Below are 20,599 nucleotides of genomic sequence, written 5' to 3' on the forward strand. Positions count from 1 at the left end.
AGATGCTTAACTGACTGAGCCGTCCAGGTGCCCCTTAAATGTTTTTTTAAAAAGGAAACCGTTTCTTTTCATCTCTTGGCTCATTCCCTTATGCTTTCTTCACATTCCCTAAATACTTAGGTTAGTTTCTACTAGTTTAGCGATTCCCCCAAAAAAGAGAGATTATCTTTTCCAATAGTTCTAGCAAACAACTCAAGCTAGTATCTGCCGTACACTGAATGTTTGTGTCCTCCAAAAATTCATCTGTTGAAATCCTAACAGCTGATGGTAGTAGGAGGCAGGCCATTTGGGAGGTGATTAGGTCATGTGGATGGAGCCCTTATGATGGGATTAGTGCTCTTAGAAAAGAGACCCCAGGGGCATCTGGGTGGCTCAGTAGGTTATAAGCCTCTTCCTTCAGCTCAGGTCATGGTCTTAGGGTCCTCGGATCGAGCCCCACATCGGGCTCTCTGCTCAGCAGGGAGCGTGCTTCCTCCTCTCTCTCTGCCTGCCTCTCTGCCTACTTGTGATCTCTGTCAAATAAAAATCTTAAAAAAAAAGAAAAGAGACCCCAGAGCATTCCTTTCCTCGTTCTGCCGTGCGAGGGCGCAGAGGGACGCTGTCGCTCCAGGAAGCAGACCCTCACCTTGACCTTGGACTTCCCAGTCACCAGAACTGTGGGAAATAAATTTCTATCGTTCATAAGCCATTCAGTTGATGGTATTTTGCTACAGCAGCCCAAAGGGACTAAGATGGTGAATCATTAGCCTTTCAAATCCAGTGCCCAACCCTGAGCCAATCACCTGTGGAGTGGGAATGAAATGATCTGATTTGCCAGGCTGGGTGGATGGAACGGAATCCTCCCAAACCTCAGACATGGTCCAACCTCAGGGATGGATGGATCACCAAAGGAAGTCAGGGTGTTAATGCCAAAGGAGGGCACATGGATGCTTGGAAGGCAAAAACAGCATCTAAGGCAAAAACAGCACCCCATCGTATGAGCTCTTGGTCCCAGAAGCTCTGCTCAAAGGGAGAGAGGGCAGGGGACTGAAGTAATAGGCAGGGGTCAGTCATGACAGAGGCTAATGGAGACCAACCTGTTCTGCTTCTCCAAAAAGCAGATGTTTAATAAGGCCATTTGCTCTTCTTGCAATGCAGGACTGACGAGGGACACAACCTGTTCTGCCACAAGAGGCCCATAAATATTCAACATAGAGGAAGACTCATTTGCAAAGACGATACAGTTTTATCATGATGGGCATTGCTCTAAGTTTGCAGTGAAACCAGTCTTTGCTTAGTCTACCCGAAGACCTCCCTACTCCCTCCTGTAAAGGGCCCAAAGCTTCTTGACATTTGTGTTACAATATGTTTAGAGTCATGTTACAATACATTTATATATATATATTTTTTAAATTAAAAAATATTACTGGGGCACCTGGGTGACTCAGGGGTCATTTCAGTTCGGGTCATGATCTCAGGGTAGTGAGATCAAGCCCCATGGTGGGCTAAAAAATTCTTAAACAATATAGAAATCTGTATAGTAAAAAAATGAAAGTTTCCCCCTTTCCAAAATGCTCTTAACAGTTTGGTACAGGGGGGCACCTGGCTGGCTTAGTGGGTAGAGCATGACTCTTGATCTCAGAGTTTTAAGTTTGAATCCTACATTGGGTATAGAGATTATTTAAAAACAAAATGTTAGGGACACCTGGATGGCTCAGTGGGTTAAGCCTCTGCCTTCGGCTCAGGTCATGATCTCAGGGTCCTGGGATCGAGCCCCACATCGGGCTCTCTGCTCAGCAGGGAGCCTGCTTCCCTCTCTCTCTCTGCCTGCCTCTCTGCCTACTTGTGATCTTTCTCTCTCTGTGTCAAATAAATAAATAAAATCTTCTAAAAAAAATAAAATAAAATCTTTAAAAAATAGCTTTTTGCATATAATGATAATAATAATAGATATATTAGTTAGACCATATATAGCGTCCACACTGTGTTATGCACTGTTCCAAGCACTTTACCTAGATTAACTCACCTTAATTTCACCTTCCTAGTAGAATGATGTGAGTAACCTTGTTTCCATTCCACACAAGGAATAGAGAAATTAAGTAGCTTGTAAGATCTCACAGTCTAGGGGTGCCTGGGTGGCTCAGTGGGTTAAGCCGCTGCCTTCGGCTCAGGTCATGATTTCAGTCAGGGTGCTGGGATCGAGTCCCACATCGGGCTCTCTGCTCAGCGGGGAGCCTGCTTCCTCCTCTCTCCTGCCTGCCTCTCTGCCTACTTGTGATCTCTCTCTGTCAAATAAATAAATAAAATCTTAAAAAAAAAAAAGATCTCACAGCCTAAAAGTGGGAGAATTAACTTTAAACCCAAGCATTCTAACTCCAGAGTATGTACTATTCCACATTTTTCAACTGTGTGTGCATATTTTTTGAGTTGCAATTCACATAAAATTAACCATTTAAAGTGTACAGGTCAGTGGCATTTCATACCTTGTTGTGTAAACATCACTTCTATCTAGTCCAAAACATTTTCATCACCACCACCTTTAATAATAAATAATCTCTATACCCAATGTAGGATTCAAACTTACAACTCTGTAAACCCTCTGTACCCATTAGTCGGTCAATCTGCATTTTACCCCATATTCAGTTCCTGATCACCACTAATCTACTTTTTGTCTTTATGATTTGTCTAATCTGGATGTTTCACATGAGTGGAATCATACAATATGTTACTTTTTGTGTCTTTAGGGTGGAATGATGTTCCTTTGTATTCATTCATCCACCACAATTTGTCTATCACCCATCCGCTGATGAACATCTGGGTTGTTTCCACCTGCATTAGTCATGGTTCTTCGGAGAAACAGAACAAAGAGGATGTGTATGTATAGGAGAGAGATTTATGTTAAGAAATTGGCTTATGCAACTGTGAAGACTGGCAAGTTCAGAATCGTCAGGAGAAGCTGCAGGTTGGACACCCCAGGAAGAGCCAATGTTGCAGTCAAGTCTGAGGGCCATCTGCTGGAAGAATTCCTTCTTGCTCAGGAAGGTCAGACTCTGACCTGGTAAAGCTTTCAACTGATTGGGTGAGGCCCACCTGTGTCACAGAAGGCAGTCTGCTTTAAAAGTTCACCAGTTTAGGGGCACCTGGATGACTCCGTTGGTTGAGCATCTGACTCTTGGTTTGGGCTCAGGTCATGATCTTGGAATCGTGAGATGGAGAGATCCAGCGCCACACCAGGCTCCACATGCAGCAGGAAGCCTGCCTGAGATTCTCTCCCTCTCCCTCTGCCCCTCCTCCTGCTCATGTGCACAAACACGCTCTCTCTCCCTCTCTAAATAGATAAATAAAAAATATTTTTATTTATTTATTTATTTGGCACAGAGAGATCACAAGCAGGCAGAGAGGAGGGGGGGTGGGGAGCAGGCTCCCTGCCAAGCAGAGAGCCCGATGCGGAACTCCATCCCAGAACCCAGAGACCATGACCTGAGCCAAAGGCAGAGGCTTAACCCACTGGGCCACCCAGGCTCCCTAAAATATATATTTTTTAAACTTCACCAATTTAAACGTTAAACTCATCCAAAAGACATCCTTACAGGAACGTCTTAAATATTTGACCAAATATGAGGGTAGAGCCAAGTTGACATGTGACAGAAACCATCACACACCTTTTGGCTCCTGTGGTTAGTGCTGCCGTAAGCGTTCATGAACGAGCATTTGTCTGAGTCCTGTTTCCAGTTCTCTGGAGTACACAGCCAAGAGAGGAATTGTGGGGGTCATATGGTAGCCCCACGTTTAACTTTTTCCCCCAACTTTTAATTAATTAATTAATTAATTTGACAGACAGAGATCACAAGTAGGCAGAGAGACAGGCAGAGAGAGAGGAGGAAGCACGCTCCCCGCCGAGCAGAGAGCCCAATGCGGGGCCTGATCCCAGCACCCTGGGATCATGACCTGAACCGAAGGCAGAGGCTTTAACCCACTGAGCCACCCAGGCACCCCTCCCATGTTTAGCTTTTTGAGGAAACTCTGAATTGTTTTTCACAGCAGCCGAACTACTTTATGTTCCTTTCAGCCATATACAAGGGCCTATCTATGATATTTTAACTTCCAAAAAATGGTATTATGCTACACAAATTCAGGGGCATTTTTGGTGTTTTGTTTTTGTTTTACACTTAACAATCTGTCTTGGACATCTTTCTGGGTCAATTCTTATAATTCGATCTCATTCTGTATGGATAGTAGAGGTGCTTAGAACAGGGCCCGGCCCAAGGGATTGTTATACAAATGAATTCTGTGGTTTTTTGGGTTTTTTTTTTTTAAGTAAATACACAAGTTCAGGGTGCCTGGATGGCTCAGTCATTTAAGCATCTGCCTTTGGCTCTGGTCATGATCACAGGGTCCTGGGATCAAGCCCTGCATCAGGCTCCCTGCTCAGCGAGGAGCCTGCTTCTCTGTGTGCCCCTCCCTCCACAGCCTGTGCTCTCTTTCTCACTCACTCACTCTCAAATAAATAAAATCTTTTTTCTTTTTTAAGTAAGTACACCCAAAGAAGAAATAATCCAATCAAGAAATGGGCAGAGGACATGAACAGACATTCCTGCAAAGAAAACATCCAGATGGACAACAGACACATGAGAAAGAGCTCCACATCACTCGGCATCAGGGAAATACAAATCAAAACCGCAGTGAGATACCACCTCACACCAGTCAGAATGACTAAAATTAACAAGTCAGGAAACGACAGATGTTGGCGAGAATGCAGAGAAAGGGGAACCCTCCTGCACTGTTGGTGGTGCAACACCACCACTGTTGGTGGTGCAACCACCACCACTGTTGGAATGCAAGCTGGTGCAGCCACTCTGGAAAACAGCATGGAGATCCCTCAGAAAGTTGAAAATAGAGCCACCTTATAACCCAGCAATTGCATTACTGGGTATTTACCCCAAAGATACAACTATAGTGATCTGAAGGGGCACCAGCCCCCAATGTTTATAGCAGCAATATCCACAATAGCCAAGCTATGGAAAGAGCCCAGATGTTCATTGACAGGTGAATGGATAAAGAAGATGTGATATATATATATATATATGCATGCACAATGGAGTACTATGCAGCCATCAAAAATGAAATCTTGCCATTTATAATGACATGGATGGAACTATAGGGTATTTTGCTAAGTGAAATAAGTCAATCAGAGGGAGATAATGATCATAGGACCTCTCTTATTTGAGGGATTTGAGAAATAAGACAGAGGATCATAGGGGAAGGGAAGGGAAAATGAAACAAGATGAAACCAGAGAGGGAGACAAACTGTAAGAGACTTTAAATGGCAGGAAACAAACTGAGGGTTGCTGGAGTGGAGGGGGGTGGGAGGGATGGGGTGGCTGGGTGATGGGCATTGGGGAGGGCATGTGCTATGGTGAACACTGTTAATTGTGTAAGACTGATGATTCACAGAGCTGTACCTCTGAAACAAATAATACATTATATATTAATTTAAAACGAAGTAAGTAAACTGTATTTTATTGAATGAAGTCACCATAATTTATCTTACTCCCCACTGATAAAGTTGTTTCCAATTTTTTTTACCTTTTATTTATTTTTTTTAAAGATTTTTATTTATTTATTTGACAGAGAGAGATCATAAGTAAGCAGAGAGGCAGGCAGAGAGAGAAGGGGAAGCAGGCTTCCCACTGAGCAGAGCCCAATGTGGGGCTCGATCCCAGGACCCTGAGACCATGACCTGAGCTGAAGGCAGAGGCTTAAACCACTGAGCCACCCAGGCAGCCCCCTTTTTGTTTTTCTACATTTTATTATGGAAAATGCCGACAAACAGGGAGAACATGTAATGAATGTCTGCGTCCCCACGATCCAGCTATGACGATCAAAAACGCATACCCTCTCCTTTCTTACTTCTGCTCCCCTCCTGTTGGACTCCTTTGAACCACATCCCAAATATCATACCATTTGGCCCTCACATATTTCAGTATTTCTAAAAGATAAGGAGCTATTTGTTTAAACATAACCAAAATACTATTATCCTATTGACGATAATTTAGCGATCGTCCCCTAACAAGCCCATCAGTGTTCAGATTTCCCCAAGTGTCTCACACTTAACGGCTGGACTAGATCCAGGTGACAAACAGTTGGTTAATATGTCTCTTGAAGCTCTTGAATCTGTAGTTTCTCCCTCTCTCTTTAATTTCTTTTACACTTGGGGCTCCTGGGTGGCTCAGTCATTGGGCGTCTGCCTTCAGCTCAGGTCACGGTCCCGGGGTTCTGGGATGGAGCCCTGCATCGGGTCTCCCCGCTCTGCTTCTCCCTCTCCCACTCCCCCTGCTTGTGTTCCCTCTCTCCCCCCTGCTTATAGCTCTCTGTCAAATGAATAAAATCTTTAAAAAAAAGAAAAGAAAAGAAAAGAAAAAATTTCTCTTACACTGTATATGTGGACAAAACCCACCATTTTTAAGACCCAGCTTTCTCTGGGGCTAGAGCCCCGCAGAGCAGCACCCACGAAACATATGGTAATTCATTCAGTCCTTAAATTCATTCAGTGATTCCTCTTCCCCCCCAGAGAGGACGTTTTGATATAGTTGGGTAGAGAAAAAATTCAAGGACGCAGACGTCGGCGCTGGAAAGGTCAGTGGGTTGCCATGGGTTGGGCAGTGGTGGGCTGTGGTTGTGGGTCGTAAGGTCGCCACCAAAGATAGGTCTATGTCCTCGCCCCTGAAAACCGTGTATAGGGCTTGATTTGGAAAAAGGGTTTTGCAGGTGTAATTAAGTTAATGATCCTACGTTGAGATCATTTTGGATTACCTGGGCCCTAAATCCAGTGGCAAGTGTCCTTCTAAGAGGCACGCAGAGAGGGCCATGTGACCCTGGAGGCAGAGACAGGGGTGATGCGGTCACAGGTGTACAGACAGCCACCGGAAGCTGGAAGAGGCAAGATGCAAGGGCTTTTCCAGAAACTTTGGTGGGAATATTGCCTAGCTGACACCTTCATTTCAGACTTCTGGTCTTCCCAAATGGGAGAGAATACATCTCTTGCTGTTTTAAGTGCCCCCCAGCTGATAATAATTTGTTAGAGCAACCCCAGGAAGCTAATTCAGTCACATCCTAAGGGCCCAAGCTGGGAAAGGCATTTTGGGGAAGCGGGACCCTTAGATTTCTGTGAAACAATGAGACATATGTATATTGTTCTCTGCCCTTGGTTCCTGACCCAAAGCTCCTAAATCTCTTGGCATTTCCTGGAGCGTCTTTTGTCCTAATGAGGTGATTCCTGGTGAGCTCCTAGATGGAGGCTGGTCCCCAGAAAGACCAAGCTATGATTAAAAGCTTGGAATTTTCAACCCCATGCCCCTCACCCACCCATCCCCTAGAAAGGGGAAAAGGGCTGGAAATGGGCTGGAAATCTATCCTGTCTATACAATGAAGCCTCCATAAAAATCCCAGGGGAATGGGGTTTGAGGGCCTCTGGGCCGATGAACCTCCATGAACCCTGCCCTTGGGATGCTTCCAGACCTCACCCCATGTACCTCTGTATGTGGCTGTTCTTTTTCCTTTATCACATCCTTTATTATATCATAAACTGGTTAACAAGTGTTTCCCTGACTTCTATTAGCTGCTTTAGCCTATGATCGAATCCAAAGAGACGGGTCATGGGAACCTCAAGTCATAGCCAGGTCGGACAGAAATTGCGGGTAATCCAGGAAACTATAACTTGTACTTGGAGTCTGAAGTGGGGACAGTCCCATGAAGGGGAGCCTGTAACCTGCAGGGTCTATACTAACTGCAGTTAGTGTCCCAACGGGGCTGAACTGTGAGACACCCAGTTGAGGGCACAGAGCCCTGCTTGACGTGGGAGCAAAACCGCACACATGCCCCGTCAGAGGTGTGCAGAGCATGGCAGTAGCAGGGAGGGGAGGAGGTCTTCCCAACACCCCTCCCCACGGATGGCTCCTCCTCCTCACACCTGCCAGGCGGCCCCCACTAGATTATCCACTTCCGGTCTGGCCTCTGTCACATCTAGCGTGAGAGGTTGTCTCAGAAAACACCGGAGGTGGGGCGTCCAGGTGGCTCAGTGGGTTAAAGCCTCTGCCTTCGGCTCAGGTCTTGATCCCAGGGTCCTGGGATCGAGCCCCGCATCAGGCTCTCTGCTCCGCGGGGAGCCTGCTTCCTCCTCTCTCTCTCTGTCTGCCTCTCTGCCTACTACTTGTGATCTCTGTCAAATAAATAAATAAAATCTTAAAATAATAATAATAATAATGTGTAGTTAAGTGTATGAATGCTGAGAAGAGGGCCTAACCCAGACCGGAGAGGGAGCTTCACAGACGCTTGGCCCTTGTAGGAAGTGGGCTAGCCACAAACCACATATGGCTTTTAAACTTTAATTAAATATTGAAAATTCAGGTTCCACGAGCCCCCTTTCAAGGGCTCAGTAGCTACATGTGTATTACAGAGCATTTCCATCATCGTAGAAGTTCTATTGGCAGATGCTGGTCTAGGTTGAGGGTGACAAAAGGGAGTTATCCAGGATTGGGGGGCACAAAGAATGTCCCCAGAAGTCCCCTGTATGTACAGAACAGCCTTCAGATACTGAACATAGCACAGCTGCTGTGGGAAGTGTCCAGGCCAGTTCTTGCTGTGCCTTGTCGGTCATCACGAGTGCCCTGCTAAGGACAACGGGGTGGGGGGGGTTGGGGGAAGCTGCAGGAGCTTTCAGCCAGATGAGAAGCATCATCAGGTGTGAGTTTTAGACCATGGGTCGGAGGAGGACCCATCTAGGAGACAGTCCCGTTCCTCCAGAATCCTGGACCAGCCAAAGTGGTAGCGACGTGGGTGAAGAGAGATTTAGGGCTTATGGGGGACGGACTGGGGATTGTTGTTCGTGAGGAAGAAGAGGGAGCCAAGCTTAGGGCTTGTGTTCTGTGGTTGGTGCTAACAGTTCCCTTCGTCTGGTGTGGAATCTGAGGAAGAGGATGAGAAACTGGTTTTTTGTTTTTTTTTTTCCCAGTGTTGGTACTTAAATGAGTGGGCTTCAATGATCCGGAGGCCCTCGTTCCTCAATAGTACCCACTCTGTGGCTCACCACAGACCACACTAGAGGGAACACGAGGGCTTTGAGCCTAGGGGATTCCTGGGGGCCACCGTGGGCAGCTCTGTGGCTCCAGAGCGGGCGGGAGAAGGGGGGGTGACAAAAGCCTGTTGGTCCCCTTTCTCTCTTTTTCAACCATTCCTCCGATTGTTCACACTGTCCCTCACTCTGGAATGGCTCCCCGCTCCCACTGAGGTCAAAGTGCCCCATAAAACAGCTCCACTCAACATGGCCTGTTTGTTTGAGATGTCTGTTCCTTCTGCTTCTGCTCCCACAATAAAAAAAATTTATTTATTTATTTATTTGACAGAGAGAGAGAGAGAGAGAGATATCACAAGTAGGCAGAGAGGCAGGCAGAGAGAGAGGAGGAAGCAGGCTCCCAGCTGAGTGGAGAGCCCGATGTGGGGCTCAATCCCAGGACCGTGAGATCATGACCTGAGCTGAAGGCAGAGGCTTTAACCCACTGAGCCACCCAGGCGCCCCTGCTCTCCCCTCATTCACAAAACTCAGGTGGACCATTTCTATTTTCTTTTTCAAAACACATTTTTAAAAAATTGTAGCTACAAAGTCAAAATATATGTGTATATTACACTGGCTTATCCACAATAACCTCACATATCATTTGCGGTGTGTCTACTACGTTTTGAAAAATACTACCTCAACCTGCTTATTCAATGTGCTTTTTAAAATTGTTATTTATGTAGCTGTCTTATTTTCCCTAGTAAACACCAACCTCCAGACAGCAAATAATATCATCCTCACTTGGGGGATCCTAAAACATCTAGCAAAAACATCTTCCAGATTTGCTGAATATGCATTCTTGAATCAGTAAAGCCTCAGTCTGCATTCAGGCACTGTGGTCAAGAGCTGGGAGTTAAAATAAGATCAGTAATAAAATTGGGGTTTGAATTTTTTAAGACTATTTTCTTTTTCAAAGATTTTATTTATTTATTTGACAGAGAGAGAGAGAGAGAGAGAGAGAACAAGCAGGGGGAGCAGCAAAGACAGAAGCAGGCTGCCCTCTGAGCAGGAGCCCGATGCAGGACTCGATCCCAGGACCCTGAGATCATAACCTGAACCAAATGCAGATGCTTAACCCACTGAGCCACCCAGGCACCCCAGACTACTACTACTTCTTCTTCTTCTTCTTCTTTTTTTTTTTTTATATATATAGAAGTTTTAGGCTCACAGCACAATTGAGGGGAAGGTACAGAGAGTCCCCATATACTCCTTGCCCCACACATGCACAGCCTCCCCTATTATCAATAGCAGATTTTCAGGGAAATGGAAACCTTTCTTCTTTAAGCCTCTGCCTTCCAGAGAATTCTGTAGTCAAAGAGAAAGAGAAGGTGATTTGGCAAGAAGGGGGAAAAGGAAAGCACGTGTTAGTCATTTGAGAAGAGGGAAGCACTTGTGTTTACACGAATCTTGACAGCGTCTGCTCACACAGAATGAGGAATATTTTCCATTGGTTGAAAAATCCAGCCTGACCATATTAAGGAATTCACCAAGAACATAGTCTTTGTCTCCCAAGGACTTCTTGGATTAATGGGGGAGTTAAATGGACATGTTCAATGGACACATTTGCAGTGGGGGAACCATCTGTGAAGGACCTTGCACACCAGTCTGAGGAATGTGACCTTCAGCCTAGAGCAGAGGCGGCAAACTTAAAATCCCACAGAGATCAGGTACGAAAATGAGTGAAGCCCAGCAGGTAATAGGGAGTGGTGGGGATTGGGGCAAAATGGAGAATGCTTACCCTGTCTCAGGGGAACAGCTACTCTCAGCTCCAGCGGATTGTTATTGTGTGGGGTTGTTGGCCCAGAACAGCCAGATCTTCCAATTAAAAAAAAAAAAAAAAAAAAAAAGTCTGGGAACCCAGGTTTTTATAGGACAGTCCTAAGTTTTTAAAACATGTGGCCCAAATCCAACTGGCGTTAGAACGCAGAATGGCTTACAGGCCATTTAGAACGCAGAATGGCTTACGGGCCATATAGCGATCACTGCAGCAGTAGCTTACAAGGAGTGAATGGAGGGTTTTGTTTGTTTGTTTGCTTTTTAAAGGATATGATCCCGTCTGTGCTTTAGAAAAATCACATGGTGATGTGGGAGAGGAATTAAAGGGAATAGATTAGAGGAAAGGAAACCAGCCGGGAAACTCTCTCAATAGTTTCCACAGGTGGGAGGTGGCAGCAGTCATGGCGGGGTGGGGGGAATGTCGTTGGGCTGATTTGGAGTCCAGGATTCAGTGGGAAGACCTTTGCTTTAATCAGCATCTGAAAAGGGGCTCCTGGGTACCTCAGTCCATTAAGAATCTGCCTTCAGTTCAGGTCATCATCTCGAGGTCCTGGGATCCAGTCCTGCGTTGGGCTCCTTTCTCAGTAGGGAGCCTGCTTCTCCCTCTCCCTCTGCCACTCCCCCTGCTTGTGCTCTCTCTCTCTCTCTGTCAAATAAATAAATAAAATCTTTAAAAAAAAAATGGTCATCTGAACCCCTTTCCTAAGCTGGGAGCTGAAAGACCCAGGGTAGACAGATCACCTCCAAAGCCCGAGGAGAGGAAGTTTTAGCAAAGGCTCTGCTCTTGGGTGCAGTCTAATTTTACCCGTGATTATTTTAGAGATAGGCTCCTTGACTAACCTCTCAACCCTCACTCACTCCCCCAATAGGCTCTGCACGTAGTTAAAACTAAAAAGCGTATCTATCATTTGGTATTTGGCTTTTTTGAACAGCCAGGGGGAAACTCAGAGCCAAATCCTCTTCTGCAAACAGCAGAGAGAGGAACTGGGTCCCCAAGAGGCAGTTGCTTGGAGGTAGACACGGGAGAGGTGACTTCGGATCCATTGCATGGTCTTGCTGGTTGAGCAACCCTGTCGCTTGGACCCAGGGAAGGATGCAAAAGGCAGGAGGCATGAATGGAGGGCAGGAAAGCAGATGCATTTCACAGAATTTTTCTAACACCCAACAAATGCTGTTTTCAGAGCTTTTTTTTTTTTTCCCCCTCCACAGACCCTTCTGAGTGTGGAGTGCCGTATTTTTGGGTGTAGGCAAAGGAAATGGCCCTGAGGAGCTGCGTGCGGACGGCGCAGAGCCTCCCCCCTCGGGCACCACCGGGGGGGGGGGGAGAGCCCCATGGGATAGGGAGAGGACGGGGCAGTCAGGCAAAAGGTTAGGGGAGGAAAGCAAAGGCAGAGGCCCAGAACGGCTCCAGGAAATGTTTGTATTTCTCCGCCGGGAGGGCGGACAAACAAGCTTTACTCGTGCCTTCTGGGCAGCTTTGCACGCTCCCCAGCACAGGAGTCTGCACAGCCGGAGTGGAGCTGGAAAGAAAAACCGTCCTGGGGCTGGACCCAGCGCCCGCTCTAAGGCATGAATCTCCCCAGACCCACCGGCCGCTCCCCAGAAATGACCACTTGCCTGTCAAAGCCCGGCCGTGCTCCGTGCTTCACTTGCAGGGGAGACAGGTAGCGTGGGACAGCCTGCCCAGAAGGGGCCTCCGGGAGTCTCTCATCTCCTGGCTGAAGTCCAAGGTCGCCTAGTGGTGGCTGCGTCCACCCACATGTGCAGTCGGGACCCGCGGCAGCCGGGGGTGAAGGAGTCAGAAAACCAGCGGCCGGGTGAGTGGGTGGCACTCAGGGGGGCATCTGTGTCTTTGCTGGGGGGAGGCTCCCGGGGCCACCCGGCCCGTCCTCTGTCCACCATGGACAACGGGTCGTGCTGCCTCATCGAGGGGAACCCCATCTCTCAGGTGATGCCGCCACTGCTGATTCTGGCCTTCGTGCTCGGCGCGCTGGGCAACGGTGTCGCCCTGTGTGGTTTCTGCTTTCACATGAAGACCTGGAAGCCGAGCACCATTTACCTTTTCAACTTGGCCGTGGCCGACTTCCTTCTCATGATCTGCCTGCCCTTCCGGACGGACTACTACTGGAGACACAGACAGTGGGCCTTCGAGGACATCCCGTGTCGGGTGGCCCTCTTCATGCTGGCCATGAACAGGGCGGGGAGCATCCTCTTCCTCACGGTGGTGGCCGTGGACAGGTACTTCAAAGTGGTCCACCCCCACCACGCGGTGAACGCCATCTCCAACCGGACCGCAGCTGGCATCGTCTGTGCCCTTTGGACTATGGTCATCCTGGGGACTGTCCATCTTTTGATGGAGAACCATCTGTGCGTGGACGAGAAGACCATATCCTGCGAGAGCTTCATCATGGAGTCGGCCAACGGCTGGCACGACATCATGTTCCAGCTGGAGTTTTTCCTGCCCCTCGCCATCATCCTGTTTTGCTCCTTCAAGATCGTTTGGAGCCTGAGGCAGAGGCGGCAGCTGGCCAGGCAGACCCGGATGAAGAAGGCCACCCGGTTCATCATGGTGGTGGCCGTTGTGTTCGTCACGTGTTACCTGCCCAGCGTGTCGGCCAGACTCTACTTCCTCTGGACGGTGACCTCGAGCGCCTGTGACCCCTCGGTCCATGTAGCCCTCCACGTCACCCTCAGCTTCACCTACATGAACAGCATGCTGGACCCCCTGGTGTATTATTTTTCGAGTCCCTCGTTCCCCAAATTCTACACCAAGCTCAAAATCCGCAGCTTGAGACCCAAGAGGCCAGGACGCTCCGAGACCCAGAGCCCGGAAGAGATGCCAATTTCAAGCCTCTGTCGCAAGAGTTGTGTCAGCGTGGCCAACAGCGTCCAGAGCCAATCCAACGGGCAGTAAGATCTCCAAATGTGCGGGCTGGTCCTGAAACAGGCAGACAGACAAAACAAGGGAGGGCAGACCGATGACCTAGAAAGAGTTTGTGCTAAGGGGCTGAGGAGGCTTTTGAAAATACCGCCCGCCCTTAGCTGTAGCCTCTCGCTCTGTCTGGAAACGGAATGCAGGTTACTATGCCTTTTTGGAAGGTTCCAACTGAGGAGTGAGTCAGTTGCCTTTCTATGACCCGACTGCGATGATGGGACAAGATGGGCTTGAAATGGGGCATGTGTGTACCGGGTGGGGTGATGGGAAGAGCTGGGCTCCTGTGTGGTTTGAAACGGCCGAGTAAACGGCATCAGCGTGGAAACCAGTCATGTTCTCTCTAGGGGAGTCGGGGAACTTAATGACTTAGCGGTATTTCCTATCCTCTGACCTTATGTCGTTACTCGTTTTAGAAAGCAGACGCCAGAGTAAGTCAATATTTCAGGCTGAGTGAGGCTCATTAGAGGGGACTGTCATCCTCACAGGGGCCCTGGGTAGGGTTCTGATTTCTGGGTAGCCCGGGAAGATCTGCTTTGACCTTCTCAGAGCTCCACATTTTTCTGCAAGTCTTTGCATTTCAAAGAAGGTCCTGGGGGCTGTGTTTATCTGCCCTCATTTTTCCGGTGGGGGGTGGGTGGGTGGGTAGCTGAGTGCTTGGAAAAAGTCCCGTTGGCCTTTGGGAAGTGCTGAGTTCAGTGTGATTGTTTTGGCCACTTGTGACACAACTGTGAGTTGAGATTACTTATTCATTCATTCTCCAAGTGTCTGCTGAACGCACATTCTGTGCTGAGCACCTGCTCGTATCCCTTTTACCTGGGGGGTCCTTAGTCAATTTCTGTGTGACCCCTAAGTATTCGGGGGGAGGGCAGTAATACAGTTTCTAGACCATGTTCGTGGCAAACATGGGTGTATTCCTCTTGATGATTCTATGGACTGACAAGCTGCCTCTACCCTGTATTAGGGGGAGGACGTCCAAACCAACCCTTGCTTTGTTCTCAAGCCACGAGAGTGCTGAAAATCGCTCTTGGCTCTTTGGTTTACATTTCTCAGATTTCCAGAGTACTCTCTGCAGCAGATGACCTTCCCAGCTTTTAGTTCTCTGGGCCTCAAAACACTCCTTTCGGCTGTCTTTTTAATTTTGTTTTGCAGAGGAACCTCATAGCCCAGCGAGGAAAAGTATGGGCTCTGGAAAGTCCGACAAAGCTAAATTTGAACCCCAGCTCGATTGCTGACTAGGTGTGTGATCTGGGGGAAGGTTTTATTTCAACACTCAGCTTCCATTTCCTCTTAAGTCAAACAGAAGGAACAAAAGAGTACGGATTCCAAGAGGTTGGTGGGCAGATTCCAGGAATGTGAGCTCCCGAAGCGTTAGGGGTTCTGTTCACTGTTCCGTCTTCCCCAGGTCCTAGAAAGCGTGCCCGCGCATAGTAGGTGCTCCATAAATATCTGAATGAATAATCAGGGGTAGGTAGAGCATGAAACTTTGTGCCTGGCAGGAGACAATGTGATGACTTCTGATATCCACGCAGTATGGATACAAAATTGCTAAGGCAAGAAGCCTGTTTCCCTTGGGGTTCAGAGTCCCCGATTACTTGCTCTGTCATCATTACCCGAATTGCCCCGCTCCCCAGATGCCTGGGGAGGAGGGAAAGCAGGATTCTTATACGCTCATATTCTTATATGCTTATATTCATATATGCTCCTGAAAGAAATCTGTGGAAGTCCACACTATTGCTTTGGGTCCTGAACCTGCTCATGATTCTTTCCCGGACGGCTCCTCCTTTTTTGCTTCATGTGAATAAAACCAGTTTCCAAAACAAGGCCTTGTTCTTGCTCTCTGTGATTCCGAAGACTTTACCCTTCCAGGAAAAGAAGTATAAAAAAATCCAGAAGCTCCGGGCAGGCAGAGGTTCTCACGAAAAAAACAGCAAGAACAAACAAAAAAAAGGGGGGGGAAATGAAAAACCCAAACACCAGCTTAGGCTCTGCTTTCACCTCCCTTTTTAAATTCACAGAATGTGATGAAAGAAAATCTTGTCGAGGGTTCTTCAGAAACTGAAGAACTTCCAGTGATGACACGGTAGGAGCGGGAAGAGGTTAATATTTTATCCCTTGAAAAAGATTCATTCGTTTATTCATTCCATCTTTCAAGGAACATATAATGGGCACCTGCTCTGTGCCAGGCACAGTAGAAACACAAATGGAAAACACGGCCCCTGATTGTGGTTTCTATTGTAGAAACCAAGGGAAAAATCCCATCACCTTTCAGAGTAGCCGGATGAAAGTGGTTAAGCCTAGATGCTGGCTTCGGGTTGGGGAGGGCTTCTCAAAGGAAGTGACTCCTGAACTTACCCCCGAAAACCTTCAGGCAACCAGATGACTCAGTGGGGAAGGGTATCCCAATGAGAGAGGGTGTGGTGAGTAAGGTCACTTGGGAGCTGCAGGAAGGTTAATAGGAAAAGAATGAGAAGTCCTGGGGGGCCCCAAGGCAATCTGGGAAGGGGTGAAGCTGTGAGATCCACTGGGGCGAGAAGGTCTGTTCACAATTCTTTTTTTTTTTTTTTTTTTTTTAAAGAGAGGGATTGAGGGAGGGGCCGTGGGAGAGGGAGAGAGAAATTCAAGGAGACTCCCTGCTGAGTGTGAAGCCCACGTGGGGCTCGATCTCACAACCTGAGATCACAACCTGAGCTGAAACCAACCGAGCCACCCAGGAGCCCCTCACAACTTTTCTTGCTGGAAGATTCATGACTAGCCTTTCAGATTTGTTGCTTTTCAAAAAAGAATGAAATTTCTTTAATTATCAAAGGCAGATTATGTTTTTGACCAGAATTAAAAGAATATACAGGGGGCACCTGGGTGGCTCAGTGGGTTAAAGCTTCTGCCTTCGGCTCAGGTCATGATCCCAGACTCCTGGGATCGAGCCCCACACTGGGATCTCTGCTCAGCACATCTCTCTGCCTACTTGTGATCTCTCTCTCTCTCTGTGTCAAATAAATAAATAAAATCTTAAAAAAAAAAAAAGAATATGCAAATACATAAAGAAGTTAAAAAAGTCTTCCTTCCATTCCCCTTAATCTCATTGGCTAGAGCTGATGACACTTGCAACAAATGATAGATCTCTTTGGGGGTATACACAGAGATTGCACAGAGATGATGAATCTCGTTTTGTTCTGCTGAAGCTGGAGAGATAGACAGTTTTGCAAAGTATTTTCATCATGAATAGCTTCCTACAGCAGAACAGAGATCAAACTCATGGTTTTTAACTTTATTTCATTGTATAAACAAACCACATATGGTTTACTTAACCAAGGGCCATTTATTTATTCATTCATTCATTTATTTAAAGGTTTATTTATTTATTTGAGAGAGGAAGAGAGAGAGTGCAGGGGGAGGGCAGAAGGAGAGAAAGAGAGAGAAGCCTAAGCCGGCTCCCTGCTGAGCGTGGAGCCCGACTTGGGGCTGGATTCAGGACCCTGAGATCACCACCTGGGCAGAAACCAAGAGTCAGAAGCACAAGTGACAGAGCTGGGCTGAGAGCATAGACCCTGGAGACCGAACATCTGGGTTCAAATCCTATCTCCTTTACTTACTAGCTGTGTGGCCTCAGGCAAGTTACTCAACCTCTCAATGCTTTACTTTCCTTGTCTATAAAATGGGGACAAGAATAGTACCTGCCCATAGGGTTGTCAGTACTAAATGAATGACATAAATAAAGCACCTAGAATAGTCTGGACTGAGCCCAGAGTCCCCTCCCTGGTCAGCTGGGAGCCTGTTTCTCCCTATCCCCGCTACCTTCTGCCCACTCTCACTCTCTCTCTCTCTCAAATAAATAAATACATAAATAAATAATTTTTTAAATATTTTATTTATTTATTTGACAGACAGAGATCACAAGTAGGCAGAGAGGCAGGCAGAGAGAGAGAGAGGGAAGCAGGCTCCCTGCTGAGCAGGGTCTGGGGGAGGAGACTCTGGGCTCTATGACTCTTTTTAACGCACAGAATGTGCTGAAAGTGAGGTTTCCCAGCCCAGGCAGTAAGAAGTTTTGCCTGTCTGGGAAGCCTCGTGAGAAGTCCAGTGTACCCTGTAGAAAGAACACTCGAGGAGGCCCCATCGGCAGATACAAGACTACAGGGAATGGAGAGAAGGCCAGGTGTCCCAGTGTCCTGCTGGAATCTAGCTGCCCCCAGACAAGAGCTGGCCAGCTGAGCCCAGTCAGCTCACAGGATCAGGAAAGATAATAAAACCGTGGTTGTTTCAAGCCACTGAATTTTGTGGTGGTTTGTTACATGGCACTGGATAACTAAAACAGAAATCCCAGCTAAGTCCAAACACAAAGAGTCAATTACTTAACCTCAACCTTGGTTTTCTAATCTGTAAAATGGAGATAATGGCGAGGAAAATCATAGAATATCACTCACAGGGTTTTGGTGAGGATTAAATGAGATCATGTATGCAAATCTCTTAGCACAATACCTGGCACAAAGCAGACAGTTGATAAATGATAGCATTTTTTTCTTAAGATTTTATTTTTAAGTCATCTCTACACCCAGCGTGGGGCTCGAACTCACAACCTGGAGATCAAGAGTCTCAGGTTCCACCAACTGAGCCAGCCAGGGGCACCTCGCTATTATCATTTAAAAAAAAGATTTTATTTATTTATTTGACAGAGATCACAAGTAGGCAGAGAGGCAGGCAGAGACAGAGGGAGAAGCAAGCTCCCTGCGGAGCGGAGAGCCTGATGCGGAACTCGATCCCAGGACCCTGGGATCATGACCTGAGCCGAAGGCAGAGGCTTATCCCACTGAGCACCCACTATTATCATTTTTAATTTAAAAAAATTTTTGTTCAGTCCAGTTCAGTGGCACACATCCAAGCTGTGAGAAGACAATGAGGCATGAAGATTCAAGTTAATGGTCAAAGTCATAGATTCTAAGTGGACTTTCCACAAAACCCAGTGGGATCACTCACTGTCTTAGCTGTTGAAGTGATTCATTACAAGTTTCTGTACAACTCATGCGCCAGTAAGAAAAAAAATCACAAATACATACAAGAAGGACACAGACAAGACCAAACCTGCCCACGGCACAGCAGGAAGACCGGAAATTCCACAACAGGCACCGGAATCCGGGGAGGCTGCAATTTATATTCGGTCTGAATGGTAGTGAACTTTTGATTAGAATCATAGAATGAGCTAGAAGGTTATCTTATCCCTCAATTTATTTATTTATTTTTTCAAAGATTCTGTTTTCTTGATTTGAGAGAGAGACAGAACACGAGCAGGGTGGAAGGGGCAGAGGGAGAGGAAGAAGCAGGCTCCCCGCTGAGCAGGGACCCGGATGTGGAGCTGACCCCAGGACCTTGAGATCGTGACTTGAGCCGAAGGCAGGTGCTTAACCTACTGAGCCACCCAGCCACGATCCGTAATTCCTCAATTTATACATGAAGAAGGTCAGGGGCTCAGAGGGTTCACGGTAGTTGATGACAGCCCTAGACCAAGTGTCTAGGCCTCCAGTTTTTCTCTTAACAATATTTGTGTTTTCTCCTAATTTTACCGATGACTGTTGTTCTTATTTTAATTTTTTAAAAAAATTTTTTAAAGATTTTATTTATTTATTTGACAGACAGAGATCACAAGTAGGCAGAGAGGCAGGCAGAGAGAGAGAGAGGAGAAAGCAGGCTCTCCGCGGAGCAGAGAGCCGGATGCGGGGCTCGATCCCAGAACCCTGGGATCGTGACCTGAGCCGAAGGCAGAGGCTTTAACCCACTGAGCCACCCAGGCGCCCCCTTATTTTAATTTTAATTTATTTTTTTAAGTAGGTTCCATGCCCAACGTGGGGCTTGAACTCATGTCCCTGATATCAACAAAACAGAAGTTCTACCAACTGAGCCAGCTAGGTGTCCTAATGACTTGTTTCAAACGCACACACACCAATATCCTAAAACTGTAAAACTTAGAAAGGGAGGGTACCTTGCACATTCCAGCTCCCAGAAATAAATATTGTTAATAGTCGGTTTTTCTGACTCTTAGTTAATAAAGTTAATAAAGGTCCTTAGGTATGCATATCACTGACAAATCTATATTTGTCCAAGAGGGAAACAGGACATTCACAGGGAGCAAGGACAGGAAACAAATACCAGCCATTTCACCAGAGCCTTAATACACCCACATAAAATGACCTCAATCCAGTGCAGCCTTAACGAACGAAACAATCATATAATAGGAGTCTATGCAGTTTCATGGTTAGGGACCCGGGCTTTGAAGCCTGGGCCAGATTCAAACCCAAAGCTCTCTCTTATTGGCTAGGGTGGCCCTGAATCTCACCAACCTTTCTGAGCTTCGCTTCCCGAATCTTTTTTTTTTTTTTTTTTTAAGATTTTATTTATTTATTTGACAGACAGAGATCACAAGTAGGCAGAGAGGCAGGCAGAGAAAGAGAGGAGGAGGCAGGCTCCCTGCCGAGCAGAGAGCCCGACATGGGGCTCGATCCCAGGATTCTGGGATCATGACCCGAGCCCAAGGCAGAGGATTTAACCCACTGAGCCACCCAGGTGCCCCTTTCTTCCCAAATCTTAAAATCAGAATCAGTAATGAGCCCTACTTTGTGGGTTGCAGTCAGGGTAAAACATGATCGTGTATTTAAAGCATTTGCACACAGAATGCCTGGGTGGCTCTATTGGTTATGAACCATCTGCCTTTGGCTCAGATCATGAACTCAGGGTCCTGGGATTGAGCCCCGTGTTGGGTTTTCCTGCTCTTCTCCCCCTGCCTGCTGCTCCCCCTGCTTGTGCTCTCTCTC

General features: G+C 47.0%; 1 protein-coding gene across 1 annotated transcript; it reads left to right on the forward strand.

Annotated features, from left to right (window-relative positions):
* The first annotated feature begins 11,541 nt into the window (after nt 1-11,541).
* On the forward strand, nt 11,542-15,622 carry HCAR1 (hydroxycarboxylic acid receptor 1). Its single transcript, XM_004828342.3, has one exon. The coding sequence runs from the start codon at nt 12,627-12,629 to the stop codon at nt 13,779-13,781; it is 1,155 nt and encodes a 384-aa protein (XP_004828399.2). The 5' UTR covers nt 11,542-12,626; the 3' UTR covers nt 13,782-15,622.
* The last annotated feature ends 4,977 nt before the right edge of the window (nt 15,623-20,599 follow it).

This window comes from Mustela putorius, unplaced genomic scaffold (assembly GCF_011764305.1).
Source record: "Mustela putorius furo isolate JIRA1106 unplaced genomic scaffold, ASM1176430v1.1 tig00537248_pilon_pilon_pilon, whole genome shotgun sequence".
NCBI lineage: Eukaryota > Metazoa > Chordata > Mammalia > Carnivora > Mustelidae > Mustela > Mustela putorius.

Coding starts and splice junctions, on each gene's coding strand:
- HCAR1 (XM_004828342.3), top strand. CDS start 12,627: ATGTGCAGTCGGGACCCGCGGCAGCCGGGGGTGAAGGAGTCAGAAAAC.